We start from the raw sequence: 19,824 nt of genomic DNA on the forward strand, positions 1-19,824 counted from the left end.
TGCCCATGATCACATAGTTGACGTATAAGCCAAAATGACCAAAACACACTTTTTTTTGCGGATATGGATTCTTCGTACGGTTATACATATGCTCCATGAAAAAATATTCATGTTTTGTTCGGAAACATTCGAGTTATGGCGATAATTGTTTTTGGAAAAATGGTCATTTGATCGCATAAGTTGACGTACCTCCATTACCTGTTGCAATATGGAGCAAAAACGTGTCTCACATTTTTTCGACATTCACAATGCACTAATTAAGCACAACATAGGTTTTGGTTTTACTTTGTCGTATTTGGGCGTAACTGATTTTGTAATCAAAAATTAATATGCAAGTTCCAAGTGTGAAATCCACGGTTAAATCCGACAAAATAAGCTTTCAACCATCGAGGTGTAGCTCTGGAGATAAACGTTTACATTACATTCTTTTGAATCAATAAAATAATGTTTGTTTGCTAAATATTATTGCCAAAAGTTTTAATTTAAGACAGTCGCGATCATTCAAAAGTATAATATAAAAGAAGAATGAAAATCCATTAATTATGTAACGCAATGATTAGCCATTTGTGTCATACTTTTTTTAGGAGCATATCAAAATTGTGTATGGGAAATCACACTTATCTAAATCCCCATTCCTCCTCTAAAGTGTAGTAATTTATGGGTATTTTTTAAAAGTGCATATTAGAACCAAAATCCAGCTACATTTTTTGCGTGACAGAAGAGGTCTGCCACTGAGGACCTACCACATAAGAATTAGTGCGTGTTAAATGGCTTTTTATTTGTACCTCAGCTTGATAATATTGGTATGTATATTTCGAGCACATTTACCGGAAAGGATCCTAATATATTCCAGGGCTGTTATTTTAGTTTTTACAATTGCAATGCAATTCTTATTCAACTTTTTCATTACCTTACCCGGACAGAACTGAATTATAAAACATGATATGGACTTTGATGTAAGATTCGAAAGAGCAGGCAAAAATATCAACAAAAAATGCACCGAAGTGTTATTTACATATCAAGATGTGTTATGGATAAAAACAAATTAATAGCTCGAGACATTAATCATTTCTTCCAAATACCATTAACTGATAACCTCAAGATATTTCAGAGCAAATTTGGATATTGTCGTCTGATATTTTGTGCTTTTATATCCTACATATAAATCAGGCCCATATCTCATTTTGCAATCTAATCACGATTGATTTACTTCTAATTTTCGTCTACTCGGGTATTTTAAAATAGGGATTGGAACCATTTTGCTTCAAATTTGGTTGAAACGAGGGCTTTGGCCAATACATGAAAACGGTAACTGCTTGCACACTTGTTACAGAACCATTCTAATGCTGTAATAGTACAAAAATCCCCGTACGGTACTGATTCAATTCTTTGCGACACGGACTCTTCCACACATAATTTTATCTTTACCACATAATTTTAATTTTCACGGAAAGAGCTATCCGAAAAACCTTTCCCGGAAACTCGAACTTTTCAAAAGATTTCCCTTCTTCAATCAATAAATCGTTGGAACTAACTACAATTATTCTTTAGCGCTTTATAACCACACGTAGTAGCCTGGTTTTTACGCCATGTTATGGGAACAAACATTTCACAAAACGTTTGTTTGATCGCATAAACTGTCGTATGCATATTTCGACCACTTCAATCAAAGGAATAATAATTAATTCCCCGCGGCCTTAAAATAACTACTAATATTGTCCATTTAGACAGATTAGTTCATGTATTTTGTTGATTAATATGATGATTCGGGTAAAATACGTTGTTACGTCAACTATGAAATCATGGGCAGCGGAGGAGTAGGTTTTTTTTGCGCGGTACAATATCTCTTGAAGCTAAGGATATAGCCGCTTACAATCTTCAGCAAAGATTCTCAGGACATCCAGGCCTTGAAGCTGAAGACCAGAATAGTTAGGAATTCATCCGTTTGGCGACGCTAGTCTATGTGCGATGACTAAATCGGGGTTTATCTCAAGACATATAGGTTTTAGAAAGTTGTTGTCTTCTACAAAGTTGTTCAGGTGGTCAACTACAAAGTGTCTACTACAAAGTTTTTCGGTGGTAAGATCCATTATGATAAATTCTGTATGTATGTATGAGGTATATGAGGAATTACTTGTTCCGCTAGATATCTCGCAATCTATGAGATTTGGAAAATTGTCAACTTCCACAAAGTTGTTCGGGTGGTAAAAACCAATATTCAGGCACGTTTAGTTTGGAATTCAACCGCTGGGCGGCGCTAGTGTATGAGGAGTTACTTGTAAGGATAGATATTTTTGCAATCTGTGAGATTTAGAAAGCTGCCATTTCTACAAAGTGATTTGGATGGTAAGCGCCGTTATGATAAAGGCTATAGTTTAATTTTAAATTTAACCACTTAGCAGCGCTAGTGTAGGACGAGTTCCTTGCTCCTCCCAATTTGTGAGATTTGGAAAGATGTCGTCTTGTGGCAATATTAGTTTCGAATTCTACCGCTTGACAGTGCCAGTGTCAAGCAGTTGAATTCATTACAAGGCATTACTTTTTTGGTTAGTTAATTAAATATCTGTGAGATTTAATGATGTACACTACTGCAATCGAAGTCAGTTCAATTTGATATTCAACCGCTTGGTGGTGCTAGTGCTTAAGGTGCATATCAAAATTAAGAACATTTAGATAGTTTCCGTCTTCTGTGATGGAAGAAAAATCAGTGTGATGCTGGACGGTTCAGTTTGCGTTTCAACAAATATCAGTAAGTGTAAAGCTTTCGCAATATGTAAGCTTTAGATTTTTCCGTCTTATTGTTGGCTGGTAAACACCATTGTGAAGCCGAATCAATTTGGAATTCAACCGCTTGTATGAGGAATTACCTTTCAGGATTGATATCTTAGAAGCTATAAAATTCATAAAATTATCGTCGTCTGTCAATTGATGAGATTTTCTCTGCACATTAATTCAGCAAACAAGCATATCCTTATGCACTAGTGCCGCCAAGCGATTGAATTGCAAAATAAACTTGTCTTCAATATATTGGGTTTTACCACCGAAACAATTTTCCAGAAGACCTCATATATTGCAATAAGGTACCCCGGGGCAAGTGAAAATACGGGGTAAGTGGGTACTATGACTGCAGATGAATCGATGAACGTTTTTGATGGTAACAATGTTCTAGGAAGATGAAGCAGAACTATCAACGAATTCACCCGACACAAAAATATTTGGAATCAAAACCATTTAAGGCACCATACTAATGCTTGATCATGACTTTAAACTACCGAGAAAATCTATTACTTTTATTCTATTTCAATGGATTTCAAACTAAATAGTCGTTTCTAAAGTTATCATTGATGTGGAAAGTGAATATTTTGAGCAATTAAATAATTGTGTGCCATCGAAAACGATTTGAAATTTTTAATTAAAGCCAAAATCATCAATTTTCATTTACCCTTAAGATTTAACATATATGGGGCAAGTGGGACATATTTGAACAACATTCCCGAAAAGCTATTTCAACTGTTTTTAGATGGTTGTCTAGTGAAAAATAACTTCGTCATTCAGTTTGATTTCGGTGTTAAAAAGTATTGTACAGTTAATAACCAAATGTGTATTTAACATTCTGAAAATTATCTCCCGCATGAAGAAGAGCAATGGCTATAACTATGTTGCGATATTCTTCCGTTTACAGTGCAAATAATCTATTGATTCTACAATAGGTCAACAGGATTTGTCTTGTGTTTTTTTTTTAATTTTCAAGCTTCGCATCAGATTCTCAGATAAATAAAGTGCTTAACAAATAAATTGACAAGTTTGTTCTGTTACAAATTAAAAATACTGCGCATCGCCTGAATAGAAAACGTTTCTTCTGAAGTACTGTTTTATACAATAATTTGTGTTCTAAACAGAAAAATATTTATTTATACGAAAATTTAATAAAGATTTGCTTATCCTTGCCACCTAAAACATTTGGTACAAAAGTAAGGTAGTGGAAAACAAGATAACAGCCAAATAAGCAGTAAATCGGCTGTTGTCTTGTTTCCATATCTGCTAACATTATAATCCTTTTCTTCTTGCAAAAATAAAGTCCGACATGCAACCAATCTCCATCCATGATCTGAAAATACTTATACTCAGAAATAATATGAACAGTATATCTACATTCCTCAAAATAGTTTCGTTCGACAGTAGAAAACAGAATAGGTCCCACTTGCCCCGTTTGAAGGGGTAAGTGGGTCCTGAAGGTAAATTTCTTTCTAGCACTACCAATATTTTTGTAATTGAATAAATGGCTTCCAACACCTCTACACTTCAACAACATTTAATGATGCATCCGTGGTTAATGTTCTTAAATACCCTGATTTCGAAGTATGCGTTAACAATTTTGCTGAACTAGCGTTTTTTTAGGTTCCACTTGCCCCGGGGTACCTTATATTGAAATAACAAGCGATTCCTCATACACTAGCGCCGCTAAGCGGCTGAATTCCGAATCAAACTTGCCTCAATCATAATGTTTTTTACCACTCGAACATCTTTGTAGAAGACGGCAGCTTTCTAAATCCTACGGATTTTGAGATATCTAGCCAAACATGATGTAGAAATCTTGCAAATATTACTCCGTTATATCGAACTCCCGGAGGTTGCTTCAATAAATTGTCCAGTGGTTACAGCAGGGAGAGTGATTTGAAGAAGACATGTTGGTCTCATGTCGGTATATCATTCAGGTCAAAAATGGCAACATAATATCCACATGTGCTGTACAAATTACAACAGCGCGCGTGCTCGAGTATTCACAGCGTAAGCAGTTGCGTATCTGATTATTGAAATGTTTCTTACACAATCACAAGGAACATATTTCAGAACGCCTTTGAAACATTTCTATAAACAGATACGCAGCATACTGTCGCGATTCGCATAAGAGTCCCATGTCGATTTTTGACGATTTTGATTTTCTTTCATAAATAAGCATAAAATTACCTCATATTTAAGAAAAACTGATAAAGTATTAGGCTTTGTTCTAGAAATTAGAAAATCAAAACCTACTTGTGTTGTCTCATCGTGCTATTTATTCGCATAATAGTCACATTCCAGATTTCGATACAATTTTGCATAAAAAATAAATATAATTATGGTCCATTTAATAGTTCCATAACAATATATACCGATAAAGAATATTATGCCAAATTTTCAGAAAGATTGCAGATATTTTCAATTTATTAGAATTTTTTTTATTTCTCCATGTAAAACGAGTTTGAAAAATTCAACGGCATATTAATCAAGTTGAAGATAAATTGACATGGGACGCTTATGCGAATAGGGGCAGCATACCCCTAATGCATTTTTTTATTTTAGTATACGCATGCTTAAAGCTCTGTTAATGGATAACTCGACAACAGGGATTCTTTCGTTTTTTTCTGTAGCCTGTCTTCAACACCGAGAAAATTCTTCATATTGAATATATTTGTCGCACTCATAAATGTTTGCCATTTGGGGACCCAAATATATGGAATTTGTATCCACATGTAAATTCAATAACTGCATATTACAGATCACACATACATTTTATTTTATTATAGATTTCATTTGTACTTCGCGTAGAGAGTGGTTATGTGTGCACTAATAAATATCATGTTCAGAAAAATATATTAAGCTCTTTTAGTGGAATGTATTAAACCGTCTAAGACGAATTAAATGGACAGTACTTAATTCGTCTTAGACGGTTTAAATATCATGTGTTAAGTGAATGGATTTTTGCCAATTAAAATGTGTGGAATTTGTGCAGTGAATAAATAGTTAAGCTGAACCTAAGTCGGAGCTTACACAGATAGAAAAATCCACTGAAATTTACACTAAAGATGATGCACATAAATGGAACGCCATTATTAGCTTAATTCCACGCGTGATATAGCCTAAATGTATACAATATTAGACGTGAATCTTCAATATTGCTTGCAAGTTGTAAGCAAACTTGTTAGGAAGAGGTCCATTTCCGCGTAGAATAGTGTAAATATCCGCATCTCAAGTTTTACACGCTGTTTACTTTTCATTATTTTATTCTGTGTAAGAAAGATTCTGCTATGGATGTTAACTAAGAGGAAATCGAGTGGAAATCACGCCGCCATTACTGAGTGCAGAAGATAGTTGAATCTCTGGCTGAACGAGTGATAAATGTTCACCCGTTTGGCCAAATGACATTTTCGGCCGAATTACCTATTCTCTAAAACGACCATTTCGGCCATACGGCATTTTCGGCCTGATCACCTATCGGCCAGACCATTTATCACTCAATTTTAGGTCAAACGATTTCTTCGGCCACATTACCTGTTTAGACGTATGTTGCTTTAACCAAATGAAATTTTCGGCTTGTTCGCCCAAAAGTTCATTTAATCCAAATCAAATTCATCTTAAAGTTTATTTCGGCCAAATCACTTTCTATCGAATGATTTTAGGCTAAACCACAGCACACAGAATTTCATATAGACTATACAAAGTATTTCTTGTAAAAATACTAAGAAATTCAGAAAATAATGTTAGTTGAAATTCCGAAAAGTTTTCCCGAGAAATTTAGAAAAATCCCGTTAAAAATCAAATAAATTTTCTGTGAAAATGCTGAACAATTTTCGTTCAAATCCAAAGATTTTTATAATCCACATTTTGAAGAATCTCCCGCGAAGACTCTAAAGTATTTTTCGTGGAACATCCGGAGAAAATTTCGTGAAAATTTCAGGGAGTTTCCCGTGAAAACTCTTTACACGCGTTTTCCGCGGATATTCCATAGAATTTTCTTTGTAAATCTCGAAAAATGCTCAAAAGAAATTCCAAGGAACTTTTCGTAGATAGTCTGAATAATTTCCTGTCGAAATTTGAAACAGTTTCTCGTGTAAATTCTGAAAAAAAAATCCTTGGGAATTCCAAACAGCTTTCTTTGGAAATACCAAAGAATTCTTAAAAAATCAACGTAATTCTTATTGAAAATCCTAAAATATTTTTTAAATAAGAATTTTGTAAAAATTTGAATATTTCTTAGGAAGCTCATCAGATTTCTCGACGAAAAAAATCTCTTGTTAATGTCTTGAAAAAGCAGAAAAAAGTTAAAAAAAAAACAAACGTAACAACAAAACAAAAAAAAAACTTCAAAAATTCTGACAACATTATTACCCAGAGCTCTAATCAGTTAGAAGGGTCAGCAAATCCGTAACCGCTTCTTTCCTAGTTAATCAGCGCTCTGGGGCTTTGAGATTCATGTCGCCGGCTTCGAAACCAATCTAAGTTTGAGTTACGTTTTTATAATTTACTCCAATGACTCCATCCAAGCAAATTGTAGTCGTTCCATACTCTTCCGATCATCACTCATAAGTATTAACAAGAATAGTATGAACTAGAGCACAGTGTGGTAGATCTTACTCCGTAATGCACCACGAAAAGGTGTCTACTCAGCATTACGAGACAATACACAGAATTTTGTTTTTACACGATTTTTTTTCGCTCGTATTTTTGATCGTGTGACTTCAATTTGCCACCAAACTCTTCGCAACATGTTTCAAAAAATCCAGAATAAATCAAAGAAAAATCACATGATAATTAATATACGTTAAACATTTAGGATGAGTGGAAAATTGAGAAAATGTAAATCGCGTAAAAACAAAATCCAGTGGATCTATCTGAGGATAGATATTGCAACGCTAGATATTGACCTACGTTTGTTAAAGTTCACCCCCGAGTTATTGGACATCGTCCTCGAGCTATTGGACACACCCTTACGAAACCCAAAATGAAAAGTTGACAGGCCGCCCGTACACCTTCTGTGTACGGGGTAAGCCTGTTGAGAGCAATCCTCTCAAGCAACTTTCCCGTGTTGCAGATTGGTCTATACGTCGAAAAGTCGTCGGCTGGCTTCCCAGCACCAGTTTCTGCCTCTTCTACCTATCGGGGAAAGGTTCCGCCATGATCGCTGCCTTTAGAGCGAGGTTTGGCACTTCGTCGGGCCCAGAGCTTTGTGCGTATCTAGGGATTTGGCCATCGCAAGCAACTCGTCGAGCGTTACCAATGCCACTTCCACCGGTAGTAGAGGACATGACAGAGATTTCTCAACCTCGGTTGCTGTACACACCATAGCTGACCTCAGAGCGGATACCTAAATGGTCGCTATGGGCGCAGAAGGTTACGTCATTGGAAGACTCCACGCTCCCCATAACATAGTAACGGGCTTCCTTCCAACTAGCGCAGATAAAGCACCTTAGGCTTATCGCAGGCCTGCGCAAAATGCACTTTTTCACCGCAACGTCGAAAAAAGTTGCTATGCTCCGGTCACTTACTCCCTTACGCCAGATTCGAAGCATCTTAAACACTTTTCAACTGAAGGTGGTTGGAACGTGCCTACTGGTCGACCATTCAAACTTCAATTTCCCGACCGCAAGAACCATTTCGGTGTCTGCGATCGTTAACTTGAACCAGCCTGTATGCCGAAAGGCCCCTGTCTAAGTTTTAATGAAGCCCGCTCAACTTCTGACCCAAACTGTACTCTTACCCTTTTCTTAACTCTACTGACAAGTTGTCAGGGATTCTCGATCTGCTGAACAACTGTCACATATTGGCTAACATCAACCGGAAGTTCAGTAGCCTGGGCTGTACCAATGCTCTTCCCTTCCCTCGTTGCTTCACTCTTTTGGAGCACGCCGCATTCCGAGCCTCATTGACGCTCGTGGCGAAGTCAATCGCCTCTTGCATCATCACCGTACCTCCAAGGTAGGAGAAGGCTTCGGGCTGCAAACTCGTTCACCTTCTCGCTCCCAGCCACCCTCTTAGTGAGCACGTCTTATTCATGCTAAGCAGCTTGAACAGACTGTCTATGAACTCATCGAGCTGCTTGACGACTAACTTCAACCCGGATAAAGGCCCGCTGAGTGTGTTGACAGCCAGGGCACCCAGGGTTATCGACCCTCACTGCTAAGGGAGTGCTAGCGCCGTGCTCGCTAACAACTACATTGACACTATTCACCCCCCGCTTATGGGAAGAGACTTCGATAGGCACCTTTTTGAGAAGAGAGCTCCCACTTTGCCTCCATTGCATAAATTTACACTTGGAGAATCGAACATTTCAAAAGTAGTCGCAGTAGTCACCTTTATGTTCTCATGGTTGCAAGCAAGATGAATACACAGCTAGGTGTTTCAATCTGCCCAGTTTATGGACGAGAAGAAGGCGGGGGTGAAAAATTCATTTTCGGTGCAAAACATAAACAAACCGGCTGGCTCTTCCATACTAAAATCCAAGATGGCTGAATCGTGAATTTGACAGATTGGAACACCTAGTGGTGTATTCATCTTGGTTGCAAGATTGTTGCAGGGGTTGACAATTGTGTGTTCAGAACCAGACCAGCGCTAGTCAGGTATTATCATCTGAGCCTACTTTCACCTAGTCATCATCTAGATGCCCAGATTGGATTACGTACCACAAGGTCCACCACGGTTTTATGGGACGGAAGGTAGCCTGAGTATTTACCTACCTGCGCCGTTTCAAATCGGTCTTACCCAGCTTTACTAAGGGATAAAAATGCCTCGGTGATATCCAAAAACATACAACCTTACTTACGTCAGTCTCAATGCGCTACCGCGCTCCTTCCGTGTAAGTTATTGAGCCGCCGGTCACGTCAATTGTTTATTGTTTATCTACTATCGTTCCGACTCCGAGTGGTTATCGCATTGAGGCAAACTATACTGCCCATCAAGATTGGCTTTCTATGTCGGTTCTGCTTCGTTCATGACTTGGCGATTTGCACTTTCTGGGCCAAAATCCTTCCGGTTTTCTTCGAATTGACAAACAAAATGGTTATCCTTCAGTCTTCCGTAGAATATTTTCCCTTCCTGTTGCAGATTTCAATCGTCTGAGTAATGGGGAAGGGTCCTTTGGTCGAAACCGAATGCCACTAGGCTGAACAACCCATTCGGCCGAATAGCTCATTTGGCCGAAAGGTTTCCCAAAGTCGATGTGTTGCAAAGTGTGTTGTGTTGTAGGTATTAATGCAAAAAAAATAAAATATAAAATTGGGATCACAATATTTGATTAAATAAATGGAAGTAACTTCGTGGAAGACTATCAACACGTTGCTGCACTCAATGCAAACAAGTAAATAGGTAAAGGTAATGTTTTTGTTTTTCGCGTATACTAAGTATATGGCACGGCAAATGCTGGGTAAAGCGTACCATTGGTACTTCGCGTACCTGAAGGAATAAAATAGACCCCATCTCGCGGTCCTTAGCCTCTTACCCAGTAACTCCTATCCCTACCTCCCCGCGGTGCTGGCCGGGATACGAGCAACCTTAGGGAAGATCGGGTAACCAACCCCGGTGGGAACTATGGTCGTATGCTGACAGGGAAGGGGGGGTTTGCTCCTCTCCGGAGGTTCAAATCTTATTGAGCGTCTGTTCTCCATGTCAGGATCGGCTCACAACAGCGTCTGTTCTCCATGTTAGGGGCGGCTGATCATCGTCCGAGTGCCAGCGAGGGACTCTAAGTGAAACTGTGCACCATGGTCCACCGGAAATAAGGAGGAATGGTCCTCCGGAAATTTAGGGGGTTTGGTGTCAGGCCCTGCAAGCCAGCCTTTAAAAAATCATAAGCAACGAACAATCAACAAGAGAGTACGGACCGGAACCATCGGCGAAGACCACTGCGACGAAAAGGACTAGCGATTGGAAACTCGGTTCGTGGAACTGCAAATCTCTCAACTTCATCGGGAGCACACGCATACTCGCCGATGTGCTCAAGGACCGTGGATTCGGCATCGTAGCGCTGCAGGAGGTTTGTTGGAAGGGATCAATGGTGCGAACGTTTAGAGGTAATCATACCATCTACCAGAGCTGCGGCAACACACACGAGCTGGGAACAGCTTTCATAGTGATGGGCGACATGCAAAGGCGCGTGATCGGGTGGTGGCCGATCAACGAGAGAATGTGCAGGTTGAGGATCAAAGGCCGGTTCTTCAACTTCAGCATAATCAACGTCCATAGCCCACACTCCGGAAGCACTGATGATGATAAGGACGCATTCTACGCGCAGCTGGAACGTGAGTACGACAGCTGCCCAAGCCACGACGTCAAAATCATCATAGGAGATTTGAACGCTCAGGTTGGCCAAGAGGAGGAGTTTAGACCGACTATTGGAAAGTTCAGCGCTCACCGGCTGACGAACGAAAACGGCCTACGACTAATTGATTTCGCCGCCTCCAAGAATATGGCCATTCGCAGCACCTATTTCCAACACGGCCTCCCGTATCGGTACACCTGGAGATCGCCACTGCAGACAGAATCACAAATCGACCACGTTCTGATTGATGGACGGCACTTCTCCGACATTATCGACGTCAGGACATATCGTGGCGCTAACATCGACTCTGACCACTATCTGGTGATGGTTAAACTGCGCCCAAAACTATCCGTCATCAACAATGTTCGGTACCGACGACCGCCGCGGTACGACCTAGAGCGACTGAAGCAACCTGATGTCGCCACTGCATACGCGCAGCATCTCGAGGCAGCGTTGCCGGAAGAGGGTGAGCTCGATGGGGCCCCTCTTGAGGACTGCTGGAATACAGTCAAAGCAGCCATTAACGACGCAGCGGAGAACAACGTCGGGTATATGGGTCGAAGTCGACGGAACGATTGGTTCGACGAAGAGTGCAGACAGATTCTGGAGTATAAAGTTCTGAAATAATTTATAAGTTTTTCGGATTATCCACTCAAAGCTCACTGTCTACAATCGAAAGACACACTTCGATCCCTTTATTCAACTCTCTAGGCTGCGTATAACACTTATAAAAAAGGTAACAGGGTTGCACTTGTTCGATGGAACACTACAGTTCTTTCCCCTGAAGATTTCAATATAATGATGTGTTACATGTAATCAGTTCACATATTTAAAATGTAAATATCCTTAATTAATTTAATTTCTGAATTGGTATAGTACCCTATCATGACATTCACTTTATTCGAATTAAGTTCGCAAAATAATACCAAATTTTCGAATTCATGGCAAAACATGAAATAATCTTAATCTAATTCTGGAAATTTACTACTTATTATCAAACTTCAAAATCGAACTTGAAAGTTTTCATTTCTCTATTATATTTCACTTCCATCGTCACACTTTTTCTTCTTCTTTCGATTGAATCCTAGGACCCAATGATGGCACACAATATGCCTCATTGCTGCTGAGAATTCTTTTGAATTGCTGCTGATTAATCATTATTTCGCTTTGATCTAGTGTGACTCCTCGTTGCAATTGGACTAAGCCGCACGGTTTTGGTACGTCTGTAAGCATCATCAATATCTGTCGGCACTGCAGGGGTATCTGGAAATCCATAGAACTCTTCATCCGAATCGCTTGTTTTCCTGGATCGTTTTTCTCGCTGAATCGGCACATGAATTTTTGTCCCCGTTGGTCGTAATGGAATGATGCGTAGTTGATTTCTGTGAGCCTTGATGTTGTATCTGCCAAAAGAAATTTCGAAAACATTCAATGAAACCCTTTTGACATACCGTGCTTCAATCCACTTCTCAATGGAATGTTTATCATTATTCTTATATAAAATCTTATCGCCAAGAGCCAGCTTGAAGAAAGGATCTGGACAAGGTGTATTAGTATTATTTGAGATATTTTCCTTTTTCGGAGGAATTTGAAGATAATCTTTGTATTGACGTCTGGGATGTAAAAGATCTGCTAAAATCTTAGGTTTATAAATAAATACTTTTTCAGAAGGAAATCTATCGTCAGTGGAACATGTATTTCTATAATTCACTAAAAACAGAGTTAGTCTATCTTCGACCTCAAGGGATCGCATTTCAGGGTCAAGCATAAATTTCTTTAGTACGTCTTTGACTACTCTCACCATTCTTTCAGCCTGTCCGTTGCTGCTTGGATTGTAAGGCGGACTTTTCATTACTTTTATTCCTTGACGTTCCATGAATGAACAAAAGAAAGAAGAATTGAATGGGGGTCCGCCATCGGTTACCAACACATCTGGTAATCCAAAACGTGCAAAAATAGTTGAAAATTTTTTTATCACCCTATTGGCATCTGTTCCGTATTTCATTATCTCTATTTCAAGCCATTTACTATAACTATCAACAACCAACAGGTAAGTTTTAGAATCCAAAAAGAAAAAATCAGCATGTATCCGACTGAATGGGCGAGTTGTTGGTGTCCACACAGTATTTGAAACCGATTTTGTAACCACTGCTGTTTTCATACATGGTTGACATTGCTGAACATAACTTTCTATATCATTATTCAAACCAAGCCAGAATATACATCGCCTCGCAGTTTGTTTCATTTTGACCATGCCGTTGTGGTTAGTATGAAGCAATTTTAAAACGACCTTTCTTAACGATTTTGGAATAAATACTCGGTCTTGATAAAGAATACATCCCTGTACTATTTCAAGATCGTAGCGTAAAGAAAATACAGACTGCCACGCATTATCTATTCTGTTTGGCCATCCATTATTGATAAAATTAGCTACCTTAGAAAGTAATAAATCATTGTTTGTTTCTTTGGCAATTAAGGAATAATCTAAAGGAAGATCGCAAGAAAAGTTTATGCTATTAATACCAACATGGTCCAAGTATTTTGGAACTTCTTGTTTTAGCGGAAATCTGGAACAGAAGTCCGCATTACCCATTCTAGATGAAGGTCGGTAACAAATATCATACTCATAAATAGACATTTCCATAATGTATCTTTGCAGTCTAGTAACACAAACTTGATTTTTCCCATCTTTCCCAAATATTCCAAGCAGCGGTTTGTGGTCTGTATATATAGTAAACTTCTGTCCAAATAAGTATTTGTGAAATTTTTTCACTGTACAAACTAGAGCTAAAGCTTCTAGATGCAGGATTGGGTAGGATTTTTGAGCGGAGTTTAATGAAAAAGAAACAAAACTTATTGGCTTCTCTTCATCATTTATTACGTGAGCCAAGACTCCTCCTAATCCATAGCTACACGCATCTGACACCACTACAATAGGTTTAGTAGGGTCATAGAATTCCAACATATCTGCATTCAGTAAAGCCGTTTTACTATCTTCAAATGTTTTTTGGCATACATCATCCCATACAAATTTTACTTCTTTTCGTAATAAGGCGTACAAGCATTGCAATTTTGCTGATAAGTGGGGCACAAATTTACCATAAAAATTTATAAGTCCTAAAATGCTTTTAACTCCGATATATCTCTAGGGACTTTAGCTTCTTTTATTGTTAACAACTTTTCCTGCGAAGGAAGAAGGCCATATTCCGTAATTAAATGCCCTAAGTATTCCAATGATTTCACAAAAAACTTACATTTTTTGTAGTTTACCTTTACATTTGCTTTTTCGAGCCTCGAGAGAACTAATCGTAAGTTTTTCTCGCATTCTTCCTTTGTTCTTCCCGCAATAAGCACATCATCAAGATAACATCTAACATATTCCAAACCTATAAGTATCTGATCCATCACTTTTTGAAATATCGAAGCGCTGGATGAGGCTCCTTGAGGAAGTCGATTGTATGTGAAGAGCCCCTTTATCGTATTAATCACAACAAATTGCCTTGATCTTTTCGAAAGTTGTAGCTGTGTATATGCCCCTGCTAAATCGAGACAACAGAACCATTTGCATCCAGCTAGCGATGCAAAAATGTCCTGAGCTAGCGGAAGAGGATACGTATTCGGGATAATGAATTTGTTAATTGAAATACGACAATCAATAACCATCCTAATTTCCTTGTCCTTCTTACTGCCGTCGGACGCATAAATGTCACATGTTACAAACGAGAAAAATTAGAAAAACGCATTTGAAGTTTCAAAATGCATTCATCCTGTTATCGCAAAATATTGCTTTTTTATTGACTTTAACCCAATAAACTATAGAAGAATATTCATATTCGTTGGGCCGGACTCAAACATTGCCAAAAACAACTATTTTTCCCAAGTTTTTCAATAAAAACCCGAATGTGACACTTATGCCACGAAATTCACTGGCCAGGCGAAAAATGTACGCATATTTGTCACACCATGAACTGAGAGATAGTTGTTGTTAATTTGGTTTTACATTTCGCCAGCGACGATTGTATTTCTTTGGTGTGATTTTTCGCTGTCGGTAGAAGTGGAACCGGGAATGGAATATCCAATACAGACAATCCAATGGGGCGGAATCGGAAGAGGACTTCCTCAGATTCGATTTAAAAAATGGCACAGGTGATCGTGTTTTCTTTGCGGAGCCGGCAAACGTTCCATTACCGCTCCCAGAGGTTGACCAACCGGTTCTTAGCAGCAGTGGCGTAGTTTCCTTGCCCGGGACAAGGACATACACAACATCCTCAACGCCCAAAGGAATCACGACTGTCTTATCGAGATGATGGTGACAAAATTCTACCAGATGAAACAGATGAAAACAGTTTTTTCTGTTTTCTGTTCTGTTTTCAGATGAAACAGTTTTTTCTGTGGATTTGCAAAAAGTTCTCAATTATTTATATATTATATTCTAGGTCATACGGCTTCCACGGTTGGATTGGTTCAAGGCTGTTGGTCTTTAATTAGACCTTTGCGCCTGTTGGCCCCTACATACGAGCATTCTCATTGTCTGCGTGCATTTGGTCCGAGTCAGTTAAGGGTCGTACAGCCAACGAAATCCTTAGCTGTTTTTTTCAAAGTTATTATGAAGTACGCTGACCTGAAGACAATTATCTTTTGGTTGGATAATTGTTGTTCGCAAAATAAGAACTGGAAAATATTCCATCACTTTATCCTACTGATAAACAGTTATGAAATTCAGGTCGAGCGCATACTGTTGAAGAACTTTCAATCGGATACGTTAATGGCCGATGACTTTTTCCATGCGGCGTTTGTTTCCAAAATGCGCCATGAACATGTCGTCAGTTCAAGTCTGTGATTGGCAATGCAAGAACAATGTTGACGTACTTAATATGTAAGGAACTGACTTCTTCAATGCTCACCGTTTTGGAGTTTACGATAAACCACTACAAGCCACGCCCAAGATGAATTTATTGAGGGGTGTTCTGACTTGTCAATAACCCCAACATAAAAAAATCTTGGCCACGCCCGTGTGTGGCTTCCATGCAAAAAGTGGTGTTTGAAAAAGGCCGTTATGAACTTGGATACGCAAACAATACAGTAAAGACCTTAAATACTGCAAGTTGTTTTCCAAGAAGCAATTTAAGTTAGTTGTAAAGAATTCATCCTCTTTTGATACAAATGTACGTTGGCAAAATGCTCCTCAAGGAATTGAAGAAGAAAAGAAAACTTCTCTAATGAAAGTGGTTCAACCTGTTGTTACCGAAGAGGAAAAATCGTTTTTCATTGATCTTGTGATGAAGCAAGAAGCTTCTGATTAATCTTTGTACTCGTTTCATACTTTGAATAAATTTTATCGCCATAACATGTCACAACATAAATAGGGTTCCTTTTTATCACTTTTTTACAGGCCTTGAAGATTTTAATTATGTCACAGTTTCATATCATCTTTTCCCCAGGAGGCCGTTCACGTTATACTTGGAGAGGTTCTAGCTTCTAGATAATATAATACCTCTCCTCTTCTTTCATGGACAGCCGTCCATATAAATTTTGAAAGGAGGGAATGACCTTGCATGCTTACCAGCCACCCTTCTAAACTATCCACGTGGATTGTAGATGACCCTGAAAGCATGGTATATTTTATGGACGGTCCCCAGGACACATCAAGCAGTGCTATGTGTCTTTTTGTGTGATTGTTTTATCTCTTTTTTTTAGTGTGACAAATATGCGTCCATTTATCCCGGTGTGACAAGTATGCGTCCATTTGTTCGAATGTGACAAATTGACTTCAGATTTTTTTTTCGAGTTTTCTAGAATAAAACCTCTGTTTTGACAAGATATTTCAAAAATACGTATCAAATTATGATGTTAGACATCAAAACCTCAAAAATGTTAAAATGTAACATGTGGCATTTATGCGTCCAACGGCAGCTTAGGTACTATGACAACTGGGGATGCCCATTCACTAACCTGAATTGGTGTTATAATATTCTGTCTTTCCAAAGACTCCAAGTGCTCAATGACTTTATCCTTCAGTTTGAAGGGCACCTCGTAGGCTTTTCGAAACACCGGTCTCTCTTCTTTAAGGACAAGATCCGCCTCAAACCCTATTATAGGATGTGAAAAATCGCCATCAAACATTTTGGAAAACGCAAACGTAAATCTTGTACAATGTTACCCATGGTGAATGATTGCTGATCGTCGTTCAACTTGTTAACAGCTACGGAGCTTCCAAAAACATTTCTCCATCCTGGGTAGAAAAGATCTAACCAATTCCTACCAAATAGCGGAACGAAACTGCGCATATCGTCGAGAACAATAAGATGAACTAGATGCTGTATATTGTTAACATTTACATTGACAAATATTTTGCCAAAAATGTTCAACTGCTGCCCGTTGACTACCACTAATCTACTGGTACAATAAGCTACCTGAATATGGGCAAAATGCTTTCTATACATCGCCAAACTTATTACTGTGACTGCCGACCCACAATCAATTTCCATTTTTATTCTGTTATTTTCAATCATCACTTCTACAAGACACGGCTCATTATGTCTTCTTCCTGCCGAAATCATCATGCATGGATAATCATGTTCCTCTTCTTCCGAGTCTCTGATATTTAACCGCTTAAAATCATAAGTTTCAATTTGCTCTTCGGTTTCTTCTTCTTCTTCTTTTTCTACAAAATTGACCGTACGACGATGTGTAAGCTTGAAACAATTTCGTTTCACATGACCCCTCTTTTTGCAATAATTGCAAATAACATTAGCATGCGGATTTTCTGATCTGTAACCACGGTTCTCCGGATAGTCCCTTCTCGTTCTATTGTCAAGCCTGCGACCATACATGCTACTAGCAAACCGTTTGTATTCTCTATCTGGGGATCTACTACGACTACGATACCGCATGCCATATCCATTTGTAACTGGTCTACCACTATCATTCCGCATTGCTCTATCGCCAGCTCTATTACCTAAACGATATTTGACAGAGTTTACACTCCTATGTTCATCATCCCGCTCTTTTACCTCTTTTGCTCTGAGCTTCGCCAATTCTGTGCGTACAACCAATTCCTCAACCTCTTCCAACTTCATGTTATCCTTCATTAATAAAGTATGTTTTAACTCTTCATCCCTCATCCCGAAAATAATCTTATCCTTAATAGCTTCATCTTTATGCCCACCGAAACCACACTGGCTTGCCAACAACTTGAGAGCTAAAACATAATTTTCCGCAGGTTCATCAATACCTTGCATGCGAGAATTAAATTTATGCCTATACAGCATGTTAGGTTTTGTTTTATCTAACCGCTCTTTCAATTTGTTCACCATTTGAGTATAATCGATTGATGCAATGGTAGCTCCCGGAAAAATAAGCTTCACCTCTTCAAAAATTACTGGGCCACTTAGCGTAATAAAGAGATTTTTCTTATTGCTGTCCGAAATATTATTCAAAATAAATAAAATATTCATTCGCTCCATGTAATCACTGAAACTAGATCCACGCACATAGTGATCTACCGTACCGATCAAAGAAGACATAATTAAAGTGTATGCAACAGTCTGAAACGGATGAAACGTTATGAAAATCAACCAACTTACGTGACCCGGCTGGCTTACTTTACTATCTCTTTAATACAGTCCACCGAGGTTGATTCAGTAGTTTGCTATCACTACCGACAATCCAATGCTGCTCACTTTTCCAGCGTCGTCCTCTCCAAGTTAGCTAAGCTCTCTCCTCTCCAATCTCTGACCAAACCACGGAGTAAGAGCGGCTCTCTAGTTATCTCACCAATCGCACATCAACTTAGAGACTTTCTCATTTCCTGCTTTCAGATGGCCCTCAAATACATTCACACTACTTGTCTCTCTATTGTGCTTTAACAGAAATGCTCACTGATATTTAGCTGCAATTCTTCGTATAATTCCACCAGAACAAAATGATTTCCCGAACAATGTCACTACTGGCCGCCAAACTACAGGTATTGTTGAACTAAAGTTGGCGGTTACAAAATGGCGCAACTTCGAATACTAAAGGATCACTTTCCACGTTTTAGCTAATTCTACTTCGTTTTAATCAAAGTCACTGTTTTATTATCCCAACTAATTCTTTTTTTTTTCAGCTTATAAAAATTAATTAGTCCACTAACTACTGTTAACCACGTGCCAGATGCTTTTGAAACTAATAAAGCCCACTGACACCATTTAACTGATTTTTCTTTAAATCACTCACGGCCAGAATTAAACTGCACGCTACCTTATGCCGCTGTGATGTTTTAACGTTCTTTTATCACTATTTTTTTTAAACTATCTTCTCCATTCGTCGCCACTATAATGTTCTGAAATAATTTATAAGTTTTTCGGATTATCCACTCAAAGCTAAACACGTCTAGTTTGCTCACTGTCTACAATCGAAAGACACACTTCGATCCCTTTATTCAACTCTTTAGGCTGCGTATAACACTTATAAAAAGGTAACAGGGTTGCACTTGTTCGATGGAACACTACATGGAGGAGAAGGACGCAGCGCGGGCGGTCGCGCTGCAGCAAGGTACCCGGCAGAACGTGGAACGTTATAGACGGAAGCGGAGACAGCAGACCCGCCTTTTTCAGGAGAAGAAACGCCGCCTGGAAGAAGCGAAGTGCGAGGAGATGGAACAGCTGTGCCGTTCTCAAGATACACGCAAGTTCTATCAGAAGCTCAACGCATCCCGCAAAGACTTCGTGCCGCGAGCCGAAATGTGCCGGGATAAGGATGGGAGCATC

At 38.9% G+C, this 19,824-nt stretch overlaps 2 protein-coding genes across 2 annotated transcripts in view; both read right to left on the reverse strand.

Annotated features, from left to right (window-relative positions):
- The window catches only part of LOC134226284 (gamma-aminobutyric acid receptor alpha-like), a 239,071-nt gene that overhangs the window by 187,802 nt on the left and 31,445 nt on the right, over window positions 1-19,824 (reverse strand). The gene's annotated exons all lie outside the window — the stretch shown is intronic.
- LOC134223430 (uncharacterized) lies at window positions 11,741-19,466 on the reverse strand. Its single transcript, XM_062702580.1, has 3 exons — window positions 17,235-19,466; window positions 17,027-17,163; window positions 11,741-12,477 (listed from the first exon to the last, which is right to left on the reverse strand). The coding sequence occupies exons 1-3, from the start codon at window positions 18,598-18,600 to the stop codon at window positions 12,358-12,360; spliced, it is 1,623 nt and encodes a 540-aa protein (XP_062558564.1). The 5' UTR covers window positions 18,601-19,466; the 3' UTR covers window positions 11,741-12,357.

This window comes from Armigeres subalbatus, chromosome 3 (genome assembly GCF_024139115.2).
Source record: "Armigeres subalbatus isolate Guangzhou_Male chromosome 3, GZ_Asu_2, whole genome shotgun sequence".
In the NCBI taxonomy this organism is placed as follows: domain Eukaryota; kingdom Metazoa; phylum Arthropoda; class Insecta; order Diptera; family Culicidae; genus Armigeres; species Armigeres subalbatus.

Bases quoted from the DNA above. Each gene is read 5' to 3' on its own strand.
- LOC134223430 (XM_062702580.1), bottom strand. From the start codon at position 18,600: ATGTCTTCTTTGATCGGTACGGTAGATCACTATGTGCGTGGATCTAGT. The intron at 17,164-17,234 runs GTAACATTGTAC...ATCCTATAATAG, and splicing joins TCAGCAATCATTCACCATGG to GGTTTGAGGCGGATCTTGTC. The intron at 12,478-17,026 runs GTTAGTGAATGG...TTCTTTTGGCAG, and splicing joins ATATTATAACACCAATTCAG to ATACAACATCAAGGCTCACA.